This window comes from Pseudophryne corroboree, chromosome 8 (assembly GCF_028390025.1).
Source record: "Pseudophryne corroboree isolate aPseCor3 chromosome 8, aPseCor3.hap2, whole genome shotgun sequence".
Lineage (NCBI taxonomy): Eukaryota > Metazoa > Chordata > Amphibia > Anura > Myobatrachidae > Pseudophryne > Pseudophryne corroboree.
The window spans coordinates 260,416,745-260,444,250 of NC_086451.1; the positions used below are offsets into that span (position 1 = coordinate 260,416,745).

General features: G+C 44.0%; 1 protein-coding gene across 1 annotated transcript in view; it reads right to left on the minus strand.

Annotated features, from left to right (window-relative positions):
- Positions 1 to 27,506, minus strand: part of LOC134948917 (vascular endothelial growth factor receptor kdr-like) — a 334,002-nt gene that overhangs the window by 218,456 nt on the left and 88,040 nt on the right. Inside the window, exon 2 of the mRNA XM_063937198.1 lies at positions 3,339 to 3,432. Coding sequence (XP_063793268.1) covers positions 3,339 to 3,432 — 94 coding nt within the window. The remainder of the gene's footprint in view (positions 1 to 3,338; positions 3,433 to 27,506) is intronic.

A 27,506-nucleotide genomic window follows, 5' to 3' on the forward strand; every position in this document is an offset into this window, starting at 1 on the left:
GTTACCAATGGACCACCAGAACAAAATGTCAACATTCTAACATGTTGACATTTCATCACTGTCGACATAATAACTGCCGACATGGGCAATGTTGACATTATGACCATATCGACATTCTCATACCAACATGATTAATGTCAATATTATGGCTGTCGACATTTCATACCCAACCCTACACTGTCCTATGGCAACTTGTTATCATATTTACCACTTTTGCAGAGTTTATGGTGATTTCCCCATTCTTTCATGCATTCAGATAATTTGCACAATTAGCGCACAATGGTCCTAATTCAGACCTGATCGCTAGCAGGCGATTTTTGCACTGCTGCGATCAGATAGTGTATTTTAGCTGTGCAAGTGTGCGAACGCATGTGTAGCAGAACTGTACACACCTGCATTTTTCCAAACACTCCCAGAAAACGGTCAGTTGCCACCCACAAATGCCTTCTCCCTGTCAAACTCCTTGCGAATGCCCGTGCGAATGGATCCATCGCACAAACCCATCGCTGAGTGGCGATCCCCGTGTACCCATGCGACGTACCTGCGCATTGCGGTGCATATGCATGCGCAGTTTAGACCTGATGGTCCGCTCTACGAAAACGCAGCCTAGAGATCAGGTCTGAATTACCCCCAATGCCCACGACTTGATGTTGTGTCAGCATTTCTGATTTTAATGCTTTAAATATCACAAGCTTATGTATTCTTGTTTTACGATATGAAATGTTAGACATTATGTGCCTTCACCACACTTAGCAAGTGAATTCTTCTGGAATGTTAGAAATAGACATCTGATAAGATGAGGGTGTAAGACTGACTAAGACCCTGATTTAAAAGGAAATCCAGTGACTTGAATTATTGCTTAAAGTCACTGAGGTCTTTTGCAACATCCAACAGACCTTATCCCCTCCCTGTTTCTTCCCAGAAAAAGTTTTTGGCTTCCAACTGAGACTGTCTGCCTGCCGCCTTCCTGAGGGTGATGCTGCTGCGGAGGTGATCATCTTGAGAGCACTTCCAGCCATTGAGTGACATGTACACTGACTGTGTCAGCTTATGACACCCATATGTAATCAGACATTCCCACGCAGGCACTGGCAGCTGTGTCTAGTTCAGATATTGTCAGATGACCCTTATGAACTGGGTGAAGTTCACATAGCAATGATGATAAAATCATTTTTTTAATCCCAATATTTATTTGTATGTCTCAGTGCACATATATAAAAGTAATAATGAACTAAATTATTTGTAGGACCATTTTAGAGTACTGCAAATATATTCCATGGCCTGGTCTGGTTTACAAAATGCCAGAGATACTGTAGGTTATTGAATAACCGTTATTCATATCACATTTTTAGATCAATTTCATTACATTGAAAGCATTCTGGATACCATATGCTTTCATTACCAAGTGAAGGGTGTGAAATCCTGAGAGGATTGCGGACAATCGAATACATTCAATCCTGACTCAAAACTGTACTTTAGACAAAAAATGGCATCCTGATGTTTTTTTTACCACTACAAGTATACAATAAACCAGATTAACTAAGCTTGCTATAGTGGCACCAGCCCTGGCTGGTAAAGACTAGTGCTGGTCAGAGAAAAGTTAAGGGTAAGCCCATGCTCTTTTTTCACCTGATTTTTCCACCACCAGCCTAGGCTTAAAGGCCTACTGTTGTTCATCACATTGCAGTAGCACCCCACACCATTTTTTTTAGAATTAATCTTTTTTTCACCCAAAAATAAAAATATGAAGATATGTGGTAGGATCAGGCAGGGCTGCCAAGAGAAATCCTGGGCCCCGGTACAACAACTTCCCGCCCGAGTGGATGTGGCCACAGTATGTATATTTATCTATTTCTATATATAGGTAAATATACATATCTATATAGAAATGTATACAACTGAGTTGAGCTGCGCCACTTCTTAAACCCACAGGCCACGCCCAGCCAGCTGCATGCCTGCCCCTCCCGGTCCCTGTCTACCTCCCGGAGATTGCTAAATCTGAAGAGGCCATCCAGAGTCGGCTGCAGAGATTGACTCGCGAGTTGAAGATATCATCTTGCGAGATCCTAGCTGCGGTGCGACAGGTGGTAGTTGCTGTGGGAGGTGCTTAATGACAAGGAACAAACAGCCAGGTGACACACACATACATCCCCCCTCCCGAAGGCCCACCCACTGCTAGCTCGCGCGCCCGCCCACTGATTTATAATAAAGAAAAAATATATTATCCCACCAAAAAAAATGGCTAGTGGTGTTCTCTAGCCCGGGCCCCCTGACATGCCTTGGCCCAGGTAATCTGTACCCCATCCCCCCCCCCCCCCTCTCTCGACACCACTGAGATCAGGGTATATTAACCAATTGGGAATGATTATGGGAATGTTTATAAATGGAGCAAAACTGTTAAAAATGAAGCAGAACAAATTAAACTTAAATTCATGTAATAAACAGGGCATTTTAAGAGAAGGAAGAGGGCCTGTATGCATGCTTTGAGCAGGCATCCTACTCTGTGGCAGCATAGTAGGCTCTGCCTTTGTGCCAGAGTCTACTGTGCATATTCAGGTCACTGGGAACATGGCGCCTGTGTTATGTTTCTGGAGACATATCTACTACGCATGTGCAAATCTCAGCGAAAATGGACACCATACCATTTTCCCAGCGATTTCTGCTGCAGTGTCGGACGACTTGGGACTCCGGACAGGTAAGTACAACTCTATATAGATGCAGGTTGTGCTTTGCAGGTAACTCTGTACCCCAGTGTGCACACCTTGCACGCATTATATGTCTATACGCCAATGGCAATAAGCCAAACAGCAGGGGTTCTCAGTCCTAATACTCAAGTGCCACCAGCAGGTCATGTTTTGTAGATTTCTTTATCATGAACAGGTTAGTGAATCTATTTTATTCGTCATTTATTATCCCAACTACAGCCACAGAGAGAAATCCACAAACATGACCGGTTGATGACACACCCTGTATCCAATCATACTTGTCCGGACTCCGTGTCAGCCGATGCTGCAGACAAAAATGCTTGGGGATGTGATTAAGAACCCCTGCCATATAGCATAATGATCCTCAAATATTTAAAATGTACCCCATGGCTCCCGAGAAGTGTTTCTTTTCCCTATAAATGATAAACGATCTTTTAACTTTGTGCAAACTGCCAAGCAAGGGAGTGACCATTTTATGCATAAATAAATCTCATAAAGCTGTAAAACAATAAAGGAAGTCAGCTATATGTGTCACTGGATTATTGTTGTGGCTTCCAGATGCACAGTGTACTGAAACTACTGATCTCCTTATAGTACAAGAGTCTCACAGTGATCTGTATATTATGCCCTTACCTGCAGGAAAAAGTGTAGTTTTGCCCTTTTTTTATTTCATAATGATCACTTCCTTTTATCAGCTGCTGTTTAGATATGTCCTTATATATGTGATCTGTAGAGAAAGAAATAGAATACATATTATTATCTCATGCTTTTCCGTTAATGAATGCATGCAAATAAGTAATATTCTTTATATTATGATCCTCTAACATTAAGGCAATACATTTTATAGACATTTCTATTCTAATATTCAAAGAAACAAGCTATATAAATGGGGTGAGATTATAGCCAGCGACATTAGGCACGCATTTCCTAGTTCAATGCCTTTTATTGTTCTGTTACGAAAGAGACATTTGTCAAGTCCTTAAACAAGTTTTTTCAGCTGAAGAACCTTTTCTTCTGTGTTTATGTTACACAGCCATTTTCTGTTGTGTCAGACATATTCATCCACACACCCAGTGGAAATATAGAGACATAATTAGCAAGTGGCACATACTGTATATTCTGTTTTTTCAGCATAAACTTGTATTAATTGTAATAATATTTCAGTTCACTTTACTGTTATATTTTCTTTCTACATTTGGTTGACATTGTGTTCTAGGCATCTACAAATCTTTTATATCATATTTTCTAGCATATATCCCAAGCTTTCGCCTCAGAAGCTTGTGATGGTGGGCTTGATTCATAGCTGAATGGTATTGCACATCCACTGCGTCTCTGTACACAGCGTGTGTGCAGCACTGTACAACTAATAAGCCAGTGCCGCAGGAGGTGTCTGAAGAAAAAAGGCACCTCCTGCCGGCATCGCAAATCTGACTGCTGCATCTGAAGAAGCAGCATCGGATTACCATCGTGATCATCGGCCATGATGGTTGCAGCCATCAGCCATGCCTTACTCGGACTGGTCTCTGTAACTCCTCTGATGGGGCAAGGAAATCTGTGTCAGAAGATGCAGACCCTTGCCTTGTCAAGCCTACAGAACAGAGGAGACACACCCTGGTTTTAAAAACACGTGCAGACCTACCACCATCGGAGTTGTACGCATACCACTGGATTTGAGTACAACTCTGAATCAGGCCCAGTGTTCCTTAAACTCTTAATATCATACTTACTGTACCTACTTTAGATGGGAGGTAGAAATGGGCTGGTAGAGATGGTAAGTAGAGATGGGCTGGAAGAGATGGGAGGTAGAGATGGTAAGTAGAGATGGGCTGGTAGAGATGGGAGGTTGGCATGAGAGGTAGGAATGGGCTGGTAGAGATGGGAGGTAGAGATGGGCTGGTAGAGATGGGAGGTAGAGATGGGCTGGTAGAGATTGGAGGTAGAGATGGGCTGGTAGAGATGGGAGGTAGGGATGGGCTGGTAGAGATGGGAGGTACAGATGGGCTGGTAGAGATGGGCTTGTAGAGATAGGAGGTAGATATGGGCTGGTAGAGATGGGAGGTAGAGATGGGCTGGTAGAGATGGGAGATATAGATGGTCTGGTAGTGATGGGAGGTAGAGATGGCTCATAGAGATTGGAGGTAGAGATGTGCTGGTAGAGATGGGAGGTAGAGATGGGCTGGTAGAGATGGGAAGTGGAGATAGGCTAATAGAGATGGGAGGTAAAGATGGGCTGGTAGAGATGGGAGTTAGAGATGGGCTGGTAGAGATGAGAGATGGTAAGGATGGTGTAATGGTTAGCATTACTGCCTCACAGCACTGAGGTCATGGGTTTGATTCCCACCATGGCCCTAACCGTGTGGAGTTTGTATATTCTCCCCGTACTTGCGTGGGTTTCCGACGGGTACTCCGTTTCCTCCCATAATCCAAAAATATACTGGTAGGTTAATTGGCTCCCAACAAAAATGAACACTAGTGTGAATGTGTCTGTTTGTGCATGTAATAGGGAATATAGATTGTAAGCTCCATTGGGGCAGGGACTGATGTGAATGGCCAAATATTCTCTGTAAAGCGCTGCGGAATATGTGTGCGCTATATAAATAACTGGTAATAAATAATAAATAAATAATAAATAATGGTCTGGTAGAGATGGGAGGTAGAGTTGGGCTGGTAGAGATGGGAGGTAGAGATGGGCTGGTAGAGATGGGAGGTAGAGATGGGCTGGTAGAGATGAGAGGTAGAGATGGGCTAGTAGAGATGGGAGTTAGAGATGGGAAGTAGAGGTACGAGGCAGAGATGGGTGGTAGAGATGGTTGGTACATATTGGGACCACTGAGGAATGTTGGAATCTGTGGCATCAGACAGTGAGGATCAGGATGATGATGGCACGACTCACCGTGAATTGCATTAGGGCCAGTTGCTTTACTAACACATGGCCTGCTATTAAGAATAAACGTAATTACTATGCTTGTTGGGATTATGATGGCTGCCTTTGAATAAATGCAGATATAATTGATGCTTTCTATGGTAGTGTGCTGGAGTTTTTTAAGCTGACATTAATTGGTTATATAACAGCTTTGGATCTTATCAAGTTTATCGCTGTCCATCGTGATGTGTGACACTCCCACTGCACTACCATATTAGTGCCATTGCTGCTGATGCTATGTAAACAGCAGCGGTAGCAACTCCAACCACATCTGAATTCGCCTTAATGTACATACAGGATAATTTATGCAGTGACTCATTAACCAGAAACCTCTGATAATTTGGCAGTCGGAAGTAAAACATTACTGTTGTTCTGTGATCATATACATACAAATATGTTTGGCAAGTACATCCCCATATTGTGGAGGAAAAAAGATATACAGCGCTCATTGACACAGTGTAATCTAAAAAGGTAAGTATTTAATAATAGGGTTTTGTTTTTAAAAAAGACTTAGACAGTTAAAAAACATGCAATCTATGATATAATGTGTCTCAATATTGGCTTCAGGTGGACTTATAAATCTATTAATACTGACACCAACTGGTATGTTTGGCACTCATCAACATATTTAAAACCAACACATATACAGTCATAAAAACGGACCAGATGTATAATAATTCATCCAATTGGATGTGGTTACCAAGTCTGTGTTCCGTTTAAAGAGGCTCCCGTAAGGTACAAGTCCGTATGGCAACGGCAACAATTGTTGGGGTCCTGGTTCACAGTTCACTCGGAACTCCGTGTTCCATTGTGTGGGTTCTCCTATGGACTACATCCATAGGAGAACCCACACAATGGAACACGGAGTTCCGAGTGAACTGTGAACCAGGACCCCAACAATTGTTGCCGTTGCCATACGGACTTGTACCTTACGGGAGCCTCTTTAAACGGAACACAGACTTGGTAACCACATCCAATTGGATGAATTATTATACATCTGGTCCGTTTTTATGACTGTATATGTGTTGGTTTTAAATATGTTGATGAGTGCCAAACATACCAGTTGGTGTCAGTATTAATAGATTTATAAGTCCACCTGAAGCCAATATTGAGACACATTATATCATAGATTGCATGTTTTTTAACTGTCTAAGTCTTTTTTAAAAACAAAACCCTATTATTAAATACTTACCTTTTTAGATTACACTGTGTCAATGAGCGCTGTATATCTTTTTTCCTCCTCTTGTTATTGAAAGGGTTTGACTACCCCTTATCTATTCAGCTGCTAGGAAAAGCACACTCATCACAGCGCCTGTATATATACTTGATATATATAACCTTACATCCCCATATTGTCACTGTGAGCTGCTGCACAAGGAAATGAGGAGGGGACTGTTCTGGGCAGTGACGCTAAAAACTAAATTTACATTAGAATCTTATTTTATGGTAAATCTGCCAGTCCTCCTTCCTTCTTCATTCCCGAAATTACAGCTGACCTCAAACAACTCACACAACATGATTCAAAATGATTTTGAAAGTACACAGCCAATCTAAATTTAGAGTTTATAATGTAATTAATGTCAGGAAATGTGTTTCAAACTACCATGTCCCAAGTATTTTGGATAAAAGAGCAAAGAGGGATTCAGAAAGTATATTTTACTAATCATAACAAAGCCATTAACTAATTGGAGAACAAGCATGATGTATGCACACAGAGACTAAGGGGGTGATGCAGTGCATAGTGAAAACAGTGGTGAAGTGGGCCAATGGAGAAGTTGTCCATAGCAACCCATCAGCTACAAACTATCATTTTATAGAATGTACAGCTGTAGCCAGGCTCAGTTTTGCCGCGATGCGTACGCACATGTGCACGCATCATAGCATGTGACTATTCATAGCAGAGTGCGCTTAGTCACAGGTGCAATCACACAATTGATTCCGTGTGGATGTGTGTGTGCAATCGCATGCGCCCATTCGTGGGCACACTTTTGGTGATTGTTTTGATCACGCCAATGCTGAGCCTGGTTACATCTGAGCTTCTCCACTGGTCCATTTCTCCATTCTATTCACTGTTTGATACATCAACCCCCAAGTATTTGAAATGTTCATAAAAGCCAGATGACAAAATGCTGCTGTTTGAGGATGATACTGATGAGATCAATTAATGTTTCCTTGTTTCAGTAATTGTGAGGAACACGCTACATAAAATAATGAGGGTGGTATGTCAGGGGCAGTGTGACAACAGACAATGGCAACTTTAAAATGCAATTTAGTAAATTTTAGGCACAGTGCTCCAAATTACAGAAAATAATATTATCCAGAAAACGCTAAAATTCAAGTATTCTGGATATGTGGTTCCACACCTGTACTTTGTTTAATATAAAGGTTCACTATGAACTAAACATATCTATTGTGTCCCTATTAATAAAAATTAGTGATGTGCACCGGAAATTTTTCGGGTTTTGTGTTTTGGTTTTGGATTCGGCTCCGCGGCCGTGTTTTGGATTCGGACGCGTTTTGGCAAAACCTCCCTGAAATTTTTTTGTCGGATTCGGGTGTGTTTTGGATTCAGGTGTTTTTTTACAAAAAAAACCTCAAAAACAGCTTAAATCGTAGAATTTGGGGGTCATTTTAATCCCATAGTATTATTAACCTCAATAACCATAATTTCCACTCATTTCCAGTCTATTCTGAACACCTCACACCTCACAATATTCTTTTCAGTCCTAAAATTTGCACCGAGGTTGCTGGATGGCTAAGCTAAGCGACCCAAGTGGCCGACACAAACACCTGGCCCATCTAGGAGTGGCACTGCAGTGTCAGACAGGATGGCAGATTTAAAAAATAGTCCCCAAACAGCACATGATGCAAAGAAAAAAAGAGGTGCAATGAGGTAGCTGTGTGACTAAGCTAAGCGACCCAAGTGGCCGACACAAACACCTGGCCCATCTAGGAGTGGCACTGCAGTGTCAGACAGGATGGCAGATTTAAAAAACAGTACCCAAACATCACATGATGCAAAGAAAAAAAGAGGTGCAATGAGGTAGCTGTGTGACTAAGCTAAGCGACCCAAGTGGCCGACACAAACACCTGGCCCATCTAGGAGTGGCACTGCAGTGTCAGACAGGATGTCAGATTTAAAAAATAGTCCCCAAACAACACATGATGCAAAGAAAAAAAGAGGTGCACCAAGGTCGCTGGATGGCTAAGCTAAGCGACCCAAGTGGCCGACACAAACACCTGGCCCATCTAGGAGTGGCACTGCAGTGTCAGACAGGATGGCAGATTTAAAAAATAGTCCCCAAACAGCACATGATGCAAAGAAAAAAAGAGGTGCAATGAGGTAGCTGTGTGACTAAGCTAAGCGACCCAAGTGGCCGACACAAACACCTGGCCCGTCTAGGAGTGGCACTGCAGTGTCAGACAGGATGGCAGATTTAAAAAATAGTCCCCAAACAGCACATGATGCAAAGAAAAAAAAAGGTGCACCAAGGTCGCTGGATGGCTAAGCTAAGCGACCCAAGTGGCCGACACAAACACCTGGCCCATCTAGGAGTGGCACTGCAGTGTCAGACAGGACGGCAGATTTAAAAAATAGTCCCCAAACAGCACATGATGCAAAGAAAAAAAGAGGTGCAATGAGGTAGCTGTGTGACTAAGCTAAGCGACCCAAGTGGCCGACACAAACACCTGGCCCATCTAGGAGTGGCACTGCAGTTTTATAGCGAGAGGATGAGTGCTTCCATCCTCATGTGAATCTGAACCACTAGCCATGAACATAGGCCAGGGCCTCAGCCGTTCCTTGCCACTCCGTGTCGTAAATGGCATATTGGCAAGTTTACGCTTCTCATCAGACGCTTTTAATTTTGATTTTTGGGTCATTTTACTGAACTTTTGTAGTATACTTGACGACACAGAGGTAGAGCAGTGGACTACTGTACCGTACTGCTATATATTATATACTAGTGGTCAGCAAATTCTGCACTGTCCTCCTACTATATATACTGCGCACAACTAAAATGCAGCACAGGTATGGATGGATAGTATACTTGACGACACAGAGGTAGGTAGTCCAGTGGACTACTGTACCATACTGCTATATATTAAATACTGGTGGTCATCAAAATTCTGCACTGTCCCCCTACTATATATACTGCGCACTACTAAAATGCACCACAGGTATGGATGGATAGTATACTTGACGACACAGAGGTAGGTAGAGCAGTGGACTACTGTTTCGTACTGCTATATATGTACTGCTATATATTATATACTGGTGGTCAGCAAAATTCTGCACTGTCCTCCTACTATATATACTGCGCACAACTAAAATGCAGCACAGGTATGGATGGATAGTATACTTGACGACACAGTGATAGGTAGAGCAGTGGACTACTGTACCGTACTGCTATATATTATATACTGGTGGTCAGCAAAATTCTGCACTGTCCTCCTACTATATATACTGCGCACAACTAAAATGCAGCACAGGTATGGATGGATAGTATACTTGATGACACAGAGGTAGGTAGAGCAGTGGACTACTGTACCGTACTGCTATATATTATATACTGGTGGTCAGCAAAATTCTGCACTGTCCTCCTACTATATATACTGCGCACAACTAAAATGCAGCACAGGTATGGATAGTATACTTGACGGCACAGAGGTAGGTAGAGCAGTGGACTACTGTACCGTACTGCTATATATTATATACTGGTGGTCAGCAAAATTCTGCACTGTCCTCCTACTATATATACTGCGCACAACTAAAATGCAGCACAGGTATGGATGAAGTGTATAAAGAGAGCCTGCTTCTGGCCTGGTAAATCACAAGACTCACAAAGTTATCCATTTGATGACCGAGGACCGGGCCGGGAAGCGCAAGCGAATCTACTCAAGTATGTACCATTAAATGTAGCCATTTACTCTGTTATATTGTATTGTATAATTTGTATTGTAACCCCCTTTCAGCAATAATCCACTGTGGTGTCGGAACCCAGTGGTTAAATCACAATTGGTGTCGTGTCTTCATTGCCCTGCTAAGGTTTAAGGTGTTTTATCATTGCATCGCATTACTGTGAAGGTTTAAAGTGTATCTCTGGGTGTGTGCGCGCTGTGTGTACTTTGTACCCCCAGCGCGGCCTTTGTACGCTAAGTTCGTACAGTGATACGGGACTCCGTACGCAAACAGTGTATAAAGTACGTAGCGTGTGTACTAAGTTTAGCGTCAGCAGCGGCTCCATGGTAAAGTGTATTCTAAGTGTGTATAGGGTATAGCTTTCTTTCCTGTAAGATAATCAAAATGATCATATTATATACTGGTGGTCAGCAAAATTCTGCACTGTCCTCCTACTATATATACTGCGCACAACTAAAATACAGCACAGGTATGGATGGATAGTATACTTGACGACACAGAGGTAGGTAGAGCAGTGGACTACTGTACCATACTGCTATATAATACTGGTGGTCAGCAAAATTCTGCACTGTCCTCCTACTATATACTACAATGCAGCACAGATATAGAGCGTTTTTCAGGCAGAGAATGTAGATATTTTCAGCACAGTGAGCACAGATATTTGCAGCACACTGAGCACAGATATTTGCAGCACACTGAGCAGATATTTGCAGCACACTGAACACAGAAACTGAGAGAACCATAGGCGTGCGCAGCTTATTTTATTAGGGGGTGCACCGCAGGAGGGGTGTGTCTAACACCGCCTTATGGGCATGTCTATCACTGCCCAGAGACATGTTTAGCACTATTTTACATTCTCTCAGTAAAATCACATGGCTTAATCTAATTTTTCCCTAGTTAGTTCTAATAATAACGTAGATATAATACAGCGGCCGGTACTGACTGTCTGCTACGGCATAACCCTGAGTCCTAGCTGCACCCTATCGCTGCTTACACTTCCCCAACCTATCCCTGATCCAGTGCATTCCCTCCCCACACCTTGCACCCCTAAGCACCTACACCCTAATTTTGAGTGGGACATTCTGAAAAGTATGGGAGATGTAGGGAGCTGAACATTTGAGTTTTAATAGAACACAAGTACAGTTTAAAATATACACGTGCCATCAGAGCCACAGCTGCCTCTTTCTATGCCATCACACTCTTCCTCCGCAGGACACCAGCATTTGTCATACGTGTCCCCATGCTCACAAGCTACTGACAGTAGTGAACCTTACTCCCATTACACCACACAGTACGATCCAAATACACATTATACCACACAGTATGATCCAAATACACATTATGCCACAGAGTATGATCCAAATTCACATTACGCCACAGAGTATGATCCAAATTCACATTATGCCACAGAGTATGACCCAAATACACATTTTGCCACAGAGTATGATCCAAATTCACATTATGCCACAGAGTATGATCCAAATTCACATTATGCCACAGAGTATGAGACAAAATTCATATTATGACACATGGTATGAGCCAAAATTCACATTATGCCACACGGTATAAGCCAAATTCACATTATGCCCAGAGCCAGCCCTAATCAATTTGATGCCCTAGGCAGATTTTGGCTGGTGCCCCTAGCACCGCCACTACAGATGTAGCCAGCCTCATCTTTGCTGCAGTGCGTAACCACGGGCATACGCATCGCGGCAAGCTGCACTGAACGCTGTGTTGCGAATAGTTGCAGCCAGCATTTGCTCCATAGAAATCTATGGCATGTGCATGAATATACACGCGTGCATCATAGACTAAGGCACACTAGTCACGCCATCCATGCTGCAATGATGGATGAGCATGGCAACATCTGTAGTTCCGCCTCTGACCCAGCATAGCACCCATCATCCAGCACGACCATGAAGCCTTACCCTGCTGGAGTAGACAGTGGTAGAAGTAAATGACTGCAGGTCAGGTGGCACCTCGACCACCAAGAGAGAAAGGGGGAGATGGGGGGGGAGATAGGCAGAGAAAAGGAGGGAGAAAGAGAGGGGGTAAGATGCGGAGAAGGAGAGAGACAGAGGGGCCCATTTATCAAAAAATATTTGTGGCTATGTCCCCGAAAAACACGCGCTTTCAGAAATTAGCCGCAAATATGAGGTTTTCCTGGTATGTATAAAGAAGGGATTGCAGCAGGTATCGGAGGTACCTGCTGCGATCCCTCCATTTCCGCCCGCAGCCGCATCAACAATAGGTTTCTATGGGGGATGCAATGCTGCACAATGTATCCCGATATTGTTCCCCGCAGCTACTGCAATATTTGACTGCAATAGCCCATTGTATCCTATGGGCTACAGATATGGGGAAAGTAGATCCGGCTGGGTTCCCCAAGAACCTTCCGCCAGAAATGCCTTAGTGCATCGCATATTGCAATAGGATCCTGGGTGGTAAGATCCCACCCAGATCACATTCAATATGTAGTCCATGACAAATGGGCCCCATAGAGAGAGAGAGTAAGGGGGAAAGAGGGAGAGAGAGAGGAGAAAGACATATAGAGAGGGGGGGAGAGAGGGAAAGGTAGAGAGGGAAAAGGAGGAAAAGATAGGGCAAGAGGGTGACGAGAGAGGGGGAGGGAAATATAGGGAGAGAGAGAGAGAGGTTTCATAAGAATGGAAATATAGTTAAAATACACTGATACTTACCACACTGTGTCAGTTTCCGCATGGTAGGGAGGGTGCCTGCGGCTGCTTTGTGCTTCTTCTGTCATGCTGCGGTTATAGTCACACCTGTTCCAGCCAGGAACAGTGTTCCTACTGCTCCTCATGGATCATGGGGGTCATTCCAACCCGTTCGCACGCTGCACTTTTTCACAGCCGTGCGAACGGGTCAGAACTGCACATGCGCGTGGGCGGCAAAGCGCAGGCGTGTCGCTGACTGGCGACGGCCGTCGCTGGGCAGCGACGAGAATAACAGAGAAAGCGTTCACAGCGGCGAACGAAAGATAATTGACAGGAAGAGGCCACCTGGAGGCGTCCACTGACCGTTTTCAGGGAGTGTCCGTCCAAACGCAGGCGTGCACAGCTGTTTCCAGGGAGGGATCCTGATGTCAGCTCCATCCTGGATGATCGCAGCGGGTGAGCTCTCTGTTTACAGCCCTGCACAGCGATTCCACCCTCCCCTGTAGGCAGCGACTACCTGATCGCAGCAGTGCAAAAAGTAGCCTGCTAGCATTCAGGTCGGAATGACCCCCTATGTATGCTATAAAACAGGGGGTGGGGTCAGAACCTCAGGGCCCCTCAGAACCTTGGGGCCCGGCACGGGTGTACTCTTTGCCCCATGTTGACGAGTCTACTGACACACACACCTACACAGTCACACACCTCTTACCTTCTCCTTCCTGGCCGGGCTCCATGGGATGGCTGCCGACAGAGATCCACCTGCACCAGCAAGAGAAGGCAGGGCTGCAAGTGCACATACTGTAGATCGCTGGGCCCAGGGAAAGTTGGGGGGTGTGGCCTAATCGCGGATCCCCGTGGCCACGCCCACTTTTAGAAAACTCCATCCGAATCAGCAGGAACTGCCCGGCCGGGAGAGGAGGAGCACGAGACCTCAGCGCAGAAACTCACAGCTGCCCGAGTTAAGCTGAGCCGGCCCTATGCTGGGCAATGGCTCAGCATGCTGTATATCCTCTTCCCCCCTCTGCTGCTGCGGCAGCAGGTAGGGTAAGTGACACAGCCACTCCACTGTGCTGCAGCTGGCGTGGCGTGTGGGGGTGCCGCACATTAGGGGGTGCCTGTGCGCACCAGGCACCCCCCGTGCGCACGCCTAATGAGAGAACGCTGCACGTCCTCACGCTATCATCTCCAATGCAAGAGTGAAAATGGCGGCGACGCGCGGCTCCTTATATAGAATACGAATCTCGCGAGAATCCGACAGCGGGATGATGACGTTCGGGCGCGCTCGGGTTAACCGAGCAAGGCGGGAGGATCCGAGGCTGCCTCGAAACCGTGTAAAATGGGTGAAGTTCGGGGGGGTTCGGATCTCGAGGAACCGAACCCACTCATCACTAATAAAAATAAATTCATATCTGAGTAAGTTACCAGTATATACATACACAGATTAAATCACTTCAATATGCTCTAAACTTTTTTGAGTCACGGCACCCTAGAGCAGGCATGTCAAACTTAAAACCCCAGTTGGGCCAAATATTCAAAGTCTAAGAGGGAGATTCAATTGTTTGAAAAGTCAGTTGGGAGTCTGTTTTTTCAGATCTAATACACAGGAAAAAAACAGACACCTAACCGACTTTTCAAACTTTTGAATTCCCCCCTATGGTTGTGTGGGCCACAAGAAAAAGTCTTGAATGCAATTTTGTACGGCAATAAGTGGAGCTCTGCTAATATTGTGCATCTCCTTATACCTCCAGCATCAGTGACCCTCACACTGTGCTCAGTGGGTTATACTCAGGAATTACATATAGCTCTATGGGAGAGAGAGTGTGTCAGTAATAAGAGGCGCACTGCAAAAGTGCAAATACTGTGCATTTCCTTATATCTGCCACAGTGTTGGCTGTGTCTGTATGTTACCGGGTGGAGACCGTGCAGGGGTAGAGAGGAGGCTATTACCACCCCATGACCCTCATTCCTCCATTGCACACACTATACAGTGCCCTGCTCAGCACCAGGGCCCCCTGCACACATCACTCACCACAATCCCTGCCGCTGCTGAACTCACCGCCGCATTCACGCGCTCCTGACACTTCTGTTCTGTGTTTGAGCAAGGAGTGAGGAGTAGCAGCCAGGGGAAGAGACATGGCGTGGACACACAGGATGGAGGAGGAGCCTGGGTGTGCACATGTAGGTGTGAGTAGAGTGGGGGTGACACTGATGGGGAAGGTTATGTCTGGCCGCATTCCACTTGTTTTCACATAGTAATAAAATAAGCATTTTGGGCCGCATGGGGCCCGCGGGCTGTGAGTTTGACATGCCTGCCCTAAGTATCAGAATATTTTTCATGGCACCCCTAGGTGAAACGTTTCTTATTGAGAAATTCAGAAAAAATATTAAATGAAGTCAATTGTGTTTACAAATATATCATCCTTAGGTTCAATTATGTGGTGACGGGCAAGATTTGCTTCTGTTTGTCCACATCTTATATGATTGGAAGCCACAAGCAATAGTTTTGCTTATTACATTGACCATAAATATTTTGATTTGGTCCTGGACCACCAACCCAGGGCACCCCTGCAAGTGCTCCGAGGCACCACGGGATGCCTAGGAACACAGTTTGAGAACCACTGCTCTAAGCATTACTTGATTACATGATCTTCAAGTCCTTTTGGTGCACATGCCATTCACGTGTTGACTACTACTGTATTATATATTTCCTTTTACCTTTTTAATTAGCCAAACTTTCAGTTTCATTGTGCAGGCGTAAGCAACATATGACAATGACAAAGCCTGTCCAGGTAAAACTGTAAGTGACAGCTTCTAGCCATTATATTTTGGACTGCTGTAAAATACTTAGCTGCCTCATAAATATATTTTTTTGATAAGTACAGGTGAAAGGTAATTTTTTATCGTCATATTACTGTAGATAGAAATGAAAATGTGCAGTTATCACAATAAATACAGTTTTAATGCATAGGCCCCTTATGTGTTAAAAACAGAGACTTAAGAAATACAAAATGACTCACAATATTTGTGAGGAATGTGCGGCTTGTGATTGGTCCTCCTGAATCATCATTCAGCTATAAACCATGGCTGCACAGCCATGTTTATCATCTATTTAGGAAAGGGTGGTTAAAGCAGGGTACACACTGGAGCAATGTTGGGCCGACCCGCCGTTTCGTTGCGACAAATCGTCTACATTGCTCAGTGTGTACTGGTGATTGTATGCTCCCACAGTCACTAGTGACGTTGCCAGGTTTTATGTGCAGCACATCAAACCTAGCGATATCGCTAGCAACCTTGTTTATGGTTATGCAGGATGGAACATGATCATTCCACCCTTCATAAAACTCGTTCTAACGTATATTCAGAAACTGGGCTCAAAGGCATTCGTACTGATGTTGGAACGAATGCCCGTCGCTCCAGTGTGTACCCAGCTTAATTTAAGCCTAATATTAGCTTCTTTGACATTATTGTCATCACCTGTACAAGTCCTAAAAAATAATGTAATTTTTACATTGAATATCAATATTAATGATAAAAAAAAGGCTTGTGTTAGTAATATTCTTCATTTTAAAAACTCTAACAATCCGGCATCAGGTATGTAAATCTTTGTCTTATTGATTATTCAATTGAAAGTGTTTCATTTTGTTGCTAGTGGAAACACTCTAATGCTGAATACACACTGGTAGATATATCTGCAGATCAACTGATCTGCAAATATATCTATAGCCGGCTGTGTGTTGTGCATACAAACTGCCCAATCCATCATGACTGATGTCACAAACTGGGCAGGAATTTACATGCACCCGCGCAGTTCAACCGTCAATCACCGCTGGCTGCTGCAGCATGTGTATGGGCGTTCGGCTGACCGCCCGTACAACACACAGCGATGCACCAATATATCTGTAGATATATTGGTCATCGTGTGTGCAGCAGGGCCAATGCGATATGTGTGTGAATGACGGCATTCACAGACATATCGTTGGTAAACACTGGCCGACGGGCCAGCGATATATCGGTTGTTCAATAGATTGGCCGATATATCGGCCAGTGTGTACCCAACGTTAGTTCTGGGTCCAGCCCACCCTGTCACAATAGTTACACTGTGGCAGATATCATACTGATTGACATTCCAGAGCTACTGCAAGTAATGGAAATTTTAATCAGCATGAACCTGCCACTGTTTTGTGGTCATGGTTGATTTATTTTGCCAGACTACCATAGGCATAAAAACTTATTGGCCAGCAGATAGTAGGGATGGACATTGACTTTGGATGGTTTAACACCATCAATGTTTTTCTTGTGATGGTAGTGTATTTTACCATTCGATGGTGGCATTTTGATGGCAGCAGCAATCAAATAGTGTTGCCATTCAGTGTTAAAATACTGCTAAATTCAGAAGCTTAACATTGAGAATAGCCACAGGTCGCTATTGCACATACACAAACATACATGGCCCTGATTTATCAAGCTTTGGATGGAGATAAATTGCACGGTGATAAAGTACCAACCAATCAGCTCCTGTCATTTTTCAAACACAGCCAGTAATATGACAGTTAGAAGCTTGTTGATTAGTACTCTATAACCGTGCAATTTATCACTCTCCAAGGCTTGATAAATCAGGGCCATATGTTTTTTAAAGGCCATCTCATTGAAAGTTTTGATGGTAGAAGCCCAGCCGATGCCCATTCTGGTGGATGTAGGATGCAATGGGTAGAACAGGGCCAGATTAAGGAGAGGGGGGCCACAGGGGGGTGATAAATCAGCAGGGCGCAGGCATAGAGGGACAGGCATCGCCCGGCACAATACAGTTTTTTTCCCTATCTGCTCTGCAAGTGTGAGGTCATGATGTTGTGTGAGCTGAAGAACAGTGTGTGAGGAGCCTGCCGCTACCACTACCTTACAGAGGAGCAAGGCGAAGATCCAGGTAAGTGGTGGTGGGGGGAGGGGTAACACAAACACACAGATACAGGGGGAAGAGACACAGGCTGCTGCAGTGATACGGGAAGTGGGAGGGACACACACTGATGTAGAGACACCAGGGTGTGTTTGTGTGCGGGTATGGGGGTTGGAGGCTACAGGCTGCTTTGTCCCAGGTGACAAAATCCTATGTTTAGCCCTGATTTAGGGTTACAATAACATGTTTGTCCTGTTCTATTTTACACACAAAACAGCATAAATACAGTCAGTATGCTCTCTCAGCAAGATTTTTTTTTGTGTTTCTCCTTGTTTTGGGAAGTTGAAAAAAAATCAGACATGGATAAATAATGCAGCCTACTGCATTCCAAAAGACTTACTGCAATGAGCATGCACCTACATGCAAATGTTGAAACGGCACCATAACAAATGTGTTTCATATTCCATTTGTTGTTGTTCCAAATGTCATGCAAACCAAAAACTACAGATTCAGTGTTTAAAGACACTAAAAAATATAATAATACAATATTTTTCATATGGAACAAGGATATCAAGTGATTGTGGACAGATGTGGTTTGCATTTAAGAAACACATTAAAAGGCTTGTGAGTAGTTTAAAACTGCATATATAAATGTAGAACATTAGTGTCAAATAAGCAAGCATACCATTCTTTCACTGGTCCAAGCCTTAAGACATTATCCAGTACCACAATTAAAAAAACATCAGTCTTGCTATGTTATTCTGCGGTGCTGAGCTAGGGAACTGTCTAAAACAAGTCTCTAACATAATTGCAAGGCATACGTGGAAATCTTGATGTAACACTCGGTATGGTTTTAGAGTATTATAAACTGTAAAATATTAATGTTTAGAGCTCCTCGGATATTCATGCCCCCAAATACAGCCCTATATGTGCCAAACCTGTTAACCCTTGGCCTTGCCGAAGTGGAATGAAGTCAGAAGAACTTGCCTTGCTGCAAAACACTTGAAAGAGTTATTTGCCCACAGTGAAAAGGTTGGCAGCGTGCTGGTGACTGTGTGTACAAAAGCCTTACTTACACACATGGTATGTGACGTTTACACCATTACAATGTCAGCTCCAATCAGATCACACTTCAGGAAAACATTCTGAGGAAAAGACAACAAACTGGCCTCAATCTAATGTAAATATGTATTCTGTAGATACAATTAAGGCGCTTTTATCGTTAGACTGTAGTATAAACATTCCAATACAGCAGACTCCCACCAGACCTTCATAAATGCAGTGACTGGAGAGATAGAGGCTGTGCTTGGCCCCCAGCTGGGCCCTAATTGTTTTCTCAGGTAAAATATTTAATATGAGCTGGAAACACCCAAGGCAATACAATAGAAACCAGTGACTCTCCAGTAACCCAGCATTGTTGGGAAGGGATTCCATTCCACAGCTACTGATTTTGAATTAATCCTTTACGTTCCTATTATCAGGCCCGTTTCTAGACAATTTGGCTCCCAGTGCGAATAGTAAAAAATGCACCTCACCCCCATAGACATTTTAAAAATGAAACACCCGTGTGTGCCAAAAAGGGATGTGGCCTCATTGTAATGGGCATGGTTTTATTGGGAAAGACTACTTTGCACTCAGTTTTTGACCCTGCACTACCCGACATTGGGGTATATTCAATTAGGGTCGGATCCATTCCGACAAGCATTTGTCGGAATGGATCCGACAACCACTATTCAATCTCATCTCAATTCGACTTTAAAAAAGTCGAATTGAGATGAGGGACCAGAGAGGGAGGAGAGGAGGGAGACCAGCGGGGACAGCCGCGGGCAGACGGAGGAGAGCAGCGCTACAGCAGTGCTGCAGAAGGATGTCTCACAGCCGCCAGACCTCACGGCAGTGTCCACCCGGCTCCAGCAAGCGTGACCTCACTTGCTGGAGCCGGGAGGAAGCTGCCGTGAGCGGCGCTGCTGTGAGACATCCTGCTGCAGTGCTGTGCTGTAGCGCTGCTCACCCCTGTCTGCCCGCGGATGTCCCCCGTCTCCCTGCGGTTCCCCCCACTCTCCTCCTCTGGGTCCCACATCTCAGTCCGACATTTTTTTATTTCGGACTGAGAAGGTAGAACAGGGCCAAATTCACTCAAAAGTACATGAATCGGCAGCTATACTGCCGATTCACGTACTATTCGACAAGTCGAATTCCACGACTTGTCAAATAAAAACTGCAGGGACTGAATAGGTCGAATCACGATTCGACCTTAAAAAGTCGAAAACTGCCGTCTTTTCGACAGACAGACGTTTTCGACCCTAATTGAATATACCCCATTGACCACCACATGAAAAAAAAAATCCTTATTCATGCCCCTTACATTGTTTGTCATTTTTCCTCCTTATAGTAATGGCGCTTAAACATATTGCACCATATCGTAATGCCCCTTACACATGCCACATACTGAAATGCCCCTTATAACACTGCACCATATTATTCCACACACAGTAATGCTTCTGACACCATATTTTACCCCACACAGTAATGCCCCTGACACCATATTATACCTCACACAGTAATGCCCCGACACCATATTATGCAACACAGTTGTTATTATTATTATTATTATTATTACATTTTATTTATAATGCGCCACAAGTGTTTCACAGCGCTGTACAAAGGACAGTACAGGGAGACAGTAAATAAATAACAAAAATAGAATACAGGTAACAAAGAGCACCACAGTTCTCAAAATATAATATAGCTAAGATGTAAGTAGCGAGGTAGTAATCATCATACTACATGGGGCTGGTGGCCATAGATAAAGATGAGCCTTTACCAGCAGGAGAAAAAGCGGGTAAAGATGGTGGCTGAGTAGGAGAGAGCTGCGAGTGAAATGTGTCGAGAAGAGGGCTATGACAACAAGGTGAAAGAGGGCCCTGCTCTGAAGAGCTAACAATCTAGTGGGAAGGGGTGACAGATAGATGACATGAGGTGCAAGCAAGTTATAACCTTGACACCATAGTATACCTCAAATAGTAATGCCCCTTGCACCATATTATGCCCCAACACAGTAATGCTCCTTGAACCATACTATGCCCTACACAATAATGCCCTTGACAACATATTATGTCCCACAGTTATTCCCCTGACACCATATTATGGCTCACATAGTAATGCCCATGCCTCTTACAAATTATGCCACACTACCTGCTCGTTGGTAGGGGTGAGGACGTTTCATGCTGCCGCCACCTCTCGCTGCAGCATCTTGATCTTGATTCTTCCCCCCACCCAACAGACACACACACACACATACACCATGAGTCAGCAGTCTTGACACTTCCAGGGACCAGTGTTTGCGCCTGTTTCCTTGCCCTCAGCCTCTTGTAAATGTCCCTCTAAAAAATGGGAGGGACATTTTCAACAGTACTCCATGTGGACAGCCAGACTGCATGGAATACTGTGCAGCCACTGGCCACAGGCACCTCGTGCACGGATCGTCTGACCCTAGAAATGCACCTGCCTATTATTGGCAATATATACTAGTAGACAACAGGCGGCACTCCAAGGGCCAAATGTAATAGAGTGAGAGTTTCAAAAAGTGAGAGATTTGGTAAGGTTTTGCAGGTTTTTTTTAAAGTGGCAATCATTTACACAGCAAGATCAACCTGGTTTTGCAGTGTAAATGATTGGCACTTTAAAAAAAAACTGAAAAACCTTACCAAATCTCTCACTTTCTGAAACTCTCACTCTATTACATTTGGCCCCAATTCTCGTTCACAGTGCAAAAAGTGCTTTACTTAGATCAATGTTTCTGGGGACGTGACCCCATTATTAGGATATCTTATCCTGATCATGGGGTCACATGCCCCGAAATGTTGATCTAAGCAAAGCTCTAGGACCAATATAAGTACATACACAGGCAGCTCTCATAGACTTGGAAGTAAGAGATCCGATTCCTGACAACGATTGAATAAATCAAAATGTTGAAGTAGTAGTGGAGTGGTTATCCCTTACTTACATGTCCATGAGTGCTGCCTGTGTATGTACATATGGATATACATCTTGACAAAGGGGCTAGACACCCCGAAACGTTGATGGACAATGTTGTGATTTTTTAAAATACACATCGATCTAATACAAGACCCTGAGTGCCGCAGCTTTCTTCCTCTCTCTCTCTCTCTCTCTCTCTCTCTCTATATATATATATATAGATAGATAGATAGATATATATTATATATGTAATACGCCGCTCAGGAAGAGCTATGTGTCACTCAACTACTTCATATAGCTTATTAAAAATACAATGTAATGAATGATTTAGGAAATAGCAATTTTGTGTCCAGAGCAAACTGCATAAATAACAAGTGTCACTTGCTTTGTAGACGGGACATTCACTCTGCAAACACTGGGCCTGATTCAGAGCTGGACACTTATGCACACCAGCTGCGTATTTGGACGCAGCTGCTGTGTGAAAATATGCTAATGCCTGAAGGAAGAAGTCCCGCTTCTGATGCCAGTAAATCTGCATCAGAAGTCACCGACCTCCCCACTCCCAGGAATCGGGGCCGGCACCCCCCCCATTTTCTGAAAACGCAGGGAGCCCCAACCCCAAATGACTGCAGCTTGGGCACACTGCGATCGATCTTGCAGAAGAAGGTCTGCACATGCACAGTATGGAATCTACACATGTGCATATTATTATCCTTTATTTATATGGCGCCACATGGGATCCACAGCGCCCAATTACAGAGTAAACAAATAAGCAAAACATGAAGACAGTGACTTACAGTTCAATACAATATAGAATAAGTACAGGATATAAAACATAGCTGCGTCAGTAAACAGCACTGAAATAAGTATCACGGTGGCAGAAAACCAAGGGATTTGGTGCCATCAAAGGGAGTACTGACAAGAAAAATGTGTTCCATAGGCTCTACTGGGGGTATATAAAGCAGGTACTCTCTATGTTTGGGTTCCAGGGGGATATTTTAAAGTCCATAGTGGCCATGTATGCAGGTCACTAGGCACATATTTTTAGTAATGGCTTCCGTTCCTCCCCTTTCCCAATTTCTAATAATACTGGGCAGGGGTGCCCATTTTCCACCCTTATTTTTGTAGTGGCAATTGAGCATCTAGCCCAAACACTTTGCCTGTCTCATGACTTCCCTGGGCTTTTAGTACATGCCACTTCCCACAAACCTTGTCACTTTGCAGTTGATGTACTTTTATTTGTGACTGACCTTGAGACCTCATTGGCCGCTCTCCAAACTATATTAAATCACTATACTGCTGCCTCATATTACAAACTCAATGCTATCAAAACAGAGGCTCTAATATTAATATCCCATCATTGGGCCTGCAATCGATGACCCGCTTTCCTTTTGAAGGCCTCCCCACTAGCTCATTGTCTATTTCAATGTTTTTGAGGTTAATTATGTCCCTTTATTTACTCACCTGACAACCGGGGATATGGTCATTAGGTCGACAGTCATTAGGTCGACCAATATTGGTCGACATGGTCACTAGGTCGACATGTACTAAGTCGAAATGTGTTTTTCACTTAAAAAAAAGTGAGCTTTTTCATACTTTATGATCCACTTGGACTACGATTGGGAATAGTAAAATGTGCCGAGCGCAGCAGTAGCGGAGCGAGTCACATTGCCCATGCGAGGGTACACAGTGCATCAATTGGGGTTCCCCATCACTTTATGATGAAAACGACACAAAAAAGAAAAAAAAACTCATGTCGAGCTTTTTCCATGTCGACCTTGTTCATGTCGACCTAGTTCAGGTGTCGACCTAGTCACTGTCGACCAATAGTGGTCGACCTAATGCATGTCGACCCTATGACCTATACCTGACAACCTTAGCTGCTGCCTGGATGAACCAGGGGGTCTTATGGTTAGGCCACATAGCAGAATTCAAAATTATATTACATCCAAGATAATGCATTTGTTTGTGTTATTCCTTATGCAATAAGCTTTAAGACTCTATGAACAGAATGCTGCTCTGTTATGTTTGGAGGTGGAGGACTCCTCGTATCGCGCTCAGTCACATAATCCATTCTAAACAGCATGGTGGTGTAACTCTTGCTGATCTAGTTCAATATCAAGAAGCCATTTTGCTCTCCCAGGGAGGCGACTGGTTTCTCTCTCCCCAGTTGAAGCCATGGGTAGACCTGGAGTGTTCGCTGATTTCTGGCTTTCATTTGCCAGATCTTCTCTGGTCTCTTGGTAAGCTTCCTGCAACCATCTTAGATACTTTGATTGTTTGGGATGTTCCTGTTGCATTTTGAGTTCGCCCTTCCTACCTAAAATCTATCACTTACAGCTCTTGACTTAATGTTACCGTACCTCCATGTCTCCTATTGCCTTCATTTGAGCATTATATATTTGCGAATTTGTTCTTTACATCTTCCATTCTCTTTTTTTCAGATTTATGTGCATAGATATTGGGTGGAGACGAGACGCTAAGTACTAGTTCAGCTGCTTTTCGTGCACCACCACCTCAGGTATCAGCCAGACTAACCATTGCCTCCTCTCGTGGTGCTATATCCTACTCCTACTGCTACCCTGACATTCTAGAAAAATCTCATATTCAGACCCAATGGGAAACGGATCTTCAGCGTACTTTTACCTCCAAAGAGTGGAAATCTATTCATTTTAATGCCTTTTCCATGTTAAAATGCACTAACCACACCGAGATGCATATCAAACTTTTAAATAGACTTTATCTGACCCCTGCTAAACTTCATAGGATATGGCCCTCATGCTCCACATTTTTTGGGCGTCTCTGCTACATGCAAAGCATGCACTTACATGTCTTTTGGGACTGTCCCGTTTTAATAAAAATAATAATTATTATAATTTTATTTATATAGCACTCTTGTTCCAATAGGACTCAAGGGCCCAAATGCATTAAGCCTTAAAAAGTGATAAAGGGGAGAGTGATTCAGGGGTTTATTCATGAAGCAGTGAAAAGAGTGGAGAAGTGAGCCTGTGGAGAAGTTGCCCATGGCAACCAATCAGCTGCTCCGTACAATTGTATAGTATGCAAATTATAAATGTTACTTCAATGCTGATTGGTTGCCATGGGCAACTTCTCCACTGACTCACTTCTCCACACTTTTCACTGCTTCATGAATAGACACCAAAGAGTGATAAATGACCAACTAAACAGCCTCCTAACTGCAATGTTACAGGATGTGTTTGACTAACAGGATACCCCCTGCCTGAATAATTCCATAAGTCGTTCAACCTACCCTTGAAGTACCTGGTGAGATAGCCATCTAGACCACACTATATAGGTTACAGCGGGCAGGATGAGCAATCCATAGCAGTAACATGCAGTGGGAAGTGATCCAGCTGTAGGGAGGGAATGGATGGTGGCAGTATCAGCCCAAAGCAAGCAAAAATACAACAGCAAGAAATTATAGATTTTGATTAAAAATAACAATGTTGCAAATAGCAGACCGAAAAATGGCATAAAGTAGAATAGCATAAAGTAGCATACAGGTGATTCCATAAATATGAAAAGTCATATCATCACATAGGGGGGACAAATGGTTAGTAGGGGGATAAAACATATTATAGTACAGAAAAAATAAATGTCTGCTGCAGTCCTAAGAATCCACCCTTCCGAAGTTGGCATGTGTCCCCCCAGAATGGTCAGTGCTGCTCTCATACCTGCGCAGTGAGGGTGGAGGGGCGTCTGCCCACAAATGAAGAGGGGGCCCACCAATGTGAAAGGTGAAGTGGCCTCGGAGCAGGGAAGTGGCAGAGCAGGGGAGTGGGGGCGGCAAAATGTTGGTCCCTCAGCAGTAGAAAAGCATGCATGTGGCAATGTGGCTGGCCCAACCAGGTTCCTGCTCTCCCTTCGCGGCATCCTGCTAACCTGGAGTGGAAGGTCCAAACTTAGGGAAGTGGTCATCAGGGAGATGTCCATTCTCCTCTGTGTCCTCCTCTGGCAGCAGGCTTGTAAACTTGTGGTCGTGGTCTCTGTGGGCACTGGGCAGCAAGGCCTATGTGTGTACACCCGGGGTGTTCAGGTGCGTATCTTGGGATGGTACTCTGGCAGAGGAGCTCACAATGCTGCAGTCAGCGGGCAGCGGTGCTGAGGTCACACATGAAGTGGTACTACAGCAGCAGCAGAGAAATGCAGGGTGAGTGGAGCTCTGTGAGTGTGTGACCAACCCCAGCCACCACTGGAAGTGGGAAGAGGTGTCTGCCCTCAGTACAGATGTCCTAGGCCTTACCCTAATGCCTTGCCTTGCTTCATTGGTACCCCCTTGCAGTTCCTAAGTATGACCACTACTTCTTTGGTCATATTTTTATATCTGCTATAGCTACCATTGCTCAACATTGGAAGTCATCTTTTCCCCTTCCATTCACTAAAATTATTACAAAAACTCGATTTCACTATGATAATGAGAATCTGGAGGCTCCAAATTCCATGGCCCCCTCCTCCCCTTTTGTGAAATGGTACCGGTGGCATTTGTATGAGACAGTAATGGTGCGTCCCCTAACAATTCAGATGTGAGCTGCCCCTCCCCTTTGTTTAACTTAAATGAAGCTCCTGCTTCTGGACCTAATACTTGAACTCTATCAGTCCACCGCTTCCATAACAGATACTCTCTTTTGCTTATGTGCCTGCTATAATTGATCTGCATGTTTATTTTATATATGTGATATGATATATGTCTTATGTCATTGATGTCTGTGTCTTTTCCCCCCTATTCCACCAACCTTATAACTTTTTCTTTATTCTATACCCCTATGTTTTTGTATAATCAACAAAAAAAGAATGTCGAAAAAAAGTGTTAAAATATATTTTTTGTTTGTATTAATTTTCTTCTGTTACAAAACAAATATTGCGTCGAGAACCAGTGAATCTTACCGCCAGCAGGGTATGGAGACAGTATCCCCAGCTGTCAGGATCCCACCAGTGGAATCCCGCAAGCTATAATACCGGCAGTGAGTACAGCGAGGTCCCACCACCCGAGTGGGAATTCCGGGGAGCGGTTGGTATTCCGACCGATAGCATTTTACCGGCTGTCAGGATTCCGGTATTAGGATCCTGAATGCCGGGATCCCAACAGCCGGTATATCAACAGCAGCAATCCTTTGATTATAAGGGAATGCCCTATTGCTGGTGAAAACACCTGTTTTGGCAGGCCATTAGTTTTTGCACTTAGAGTACATAAAATGTGCCCCCTTATACAGTATCATACTACTGAGGAAGAGCGTGGCAACATTTAGGTCAGTCAGCGGTATTCCACATGAAGCTTAGTAGGTTCTATACACAGACAAGGAAGTGTCACTATACAGAGTATGCGGTATGCTGATCAATGAGGAGCTAGCACAATCCTGACATGTAGACATAAAATAAATGAACAGTTGACATT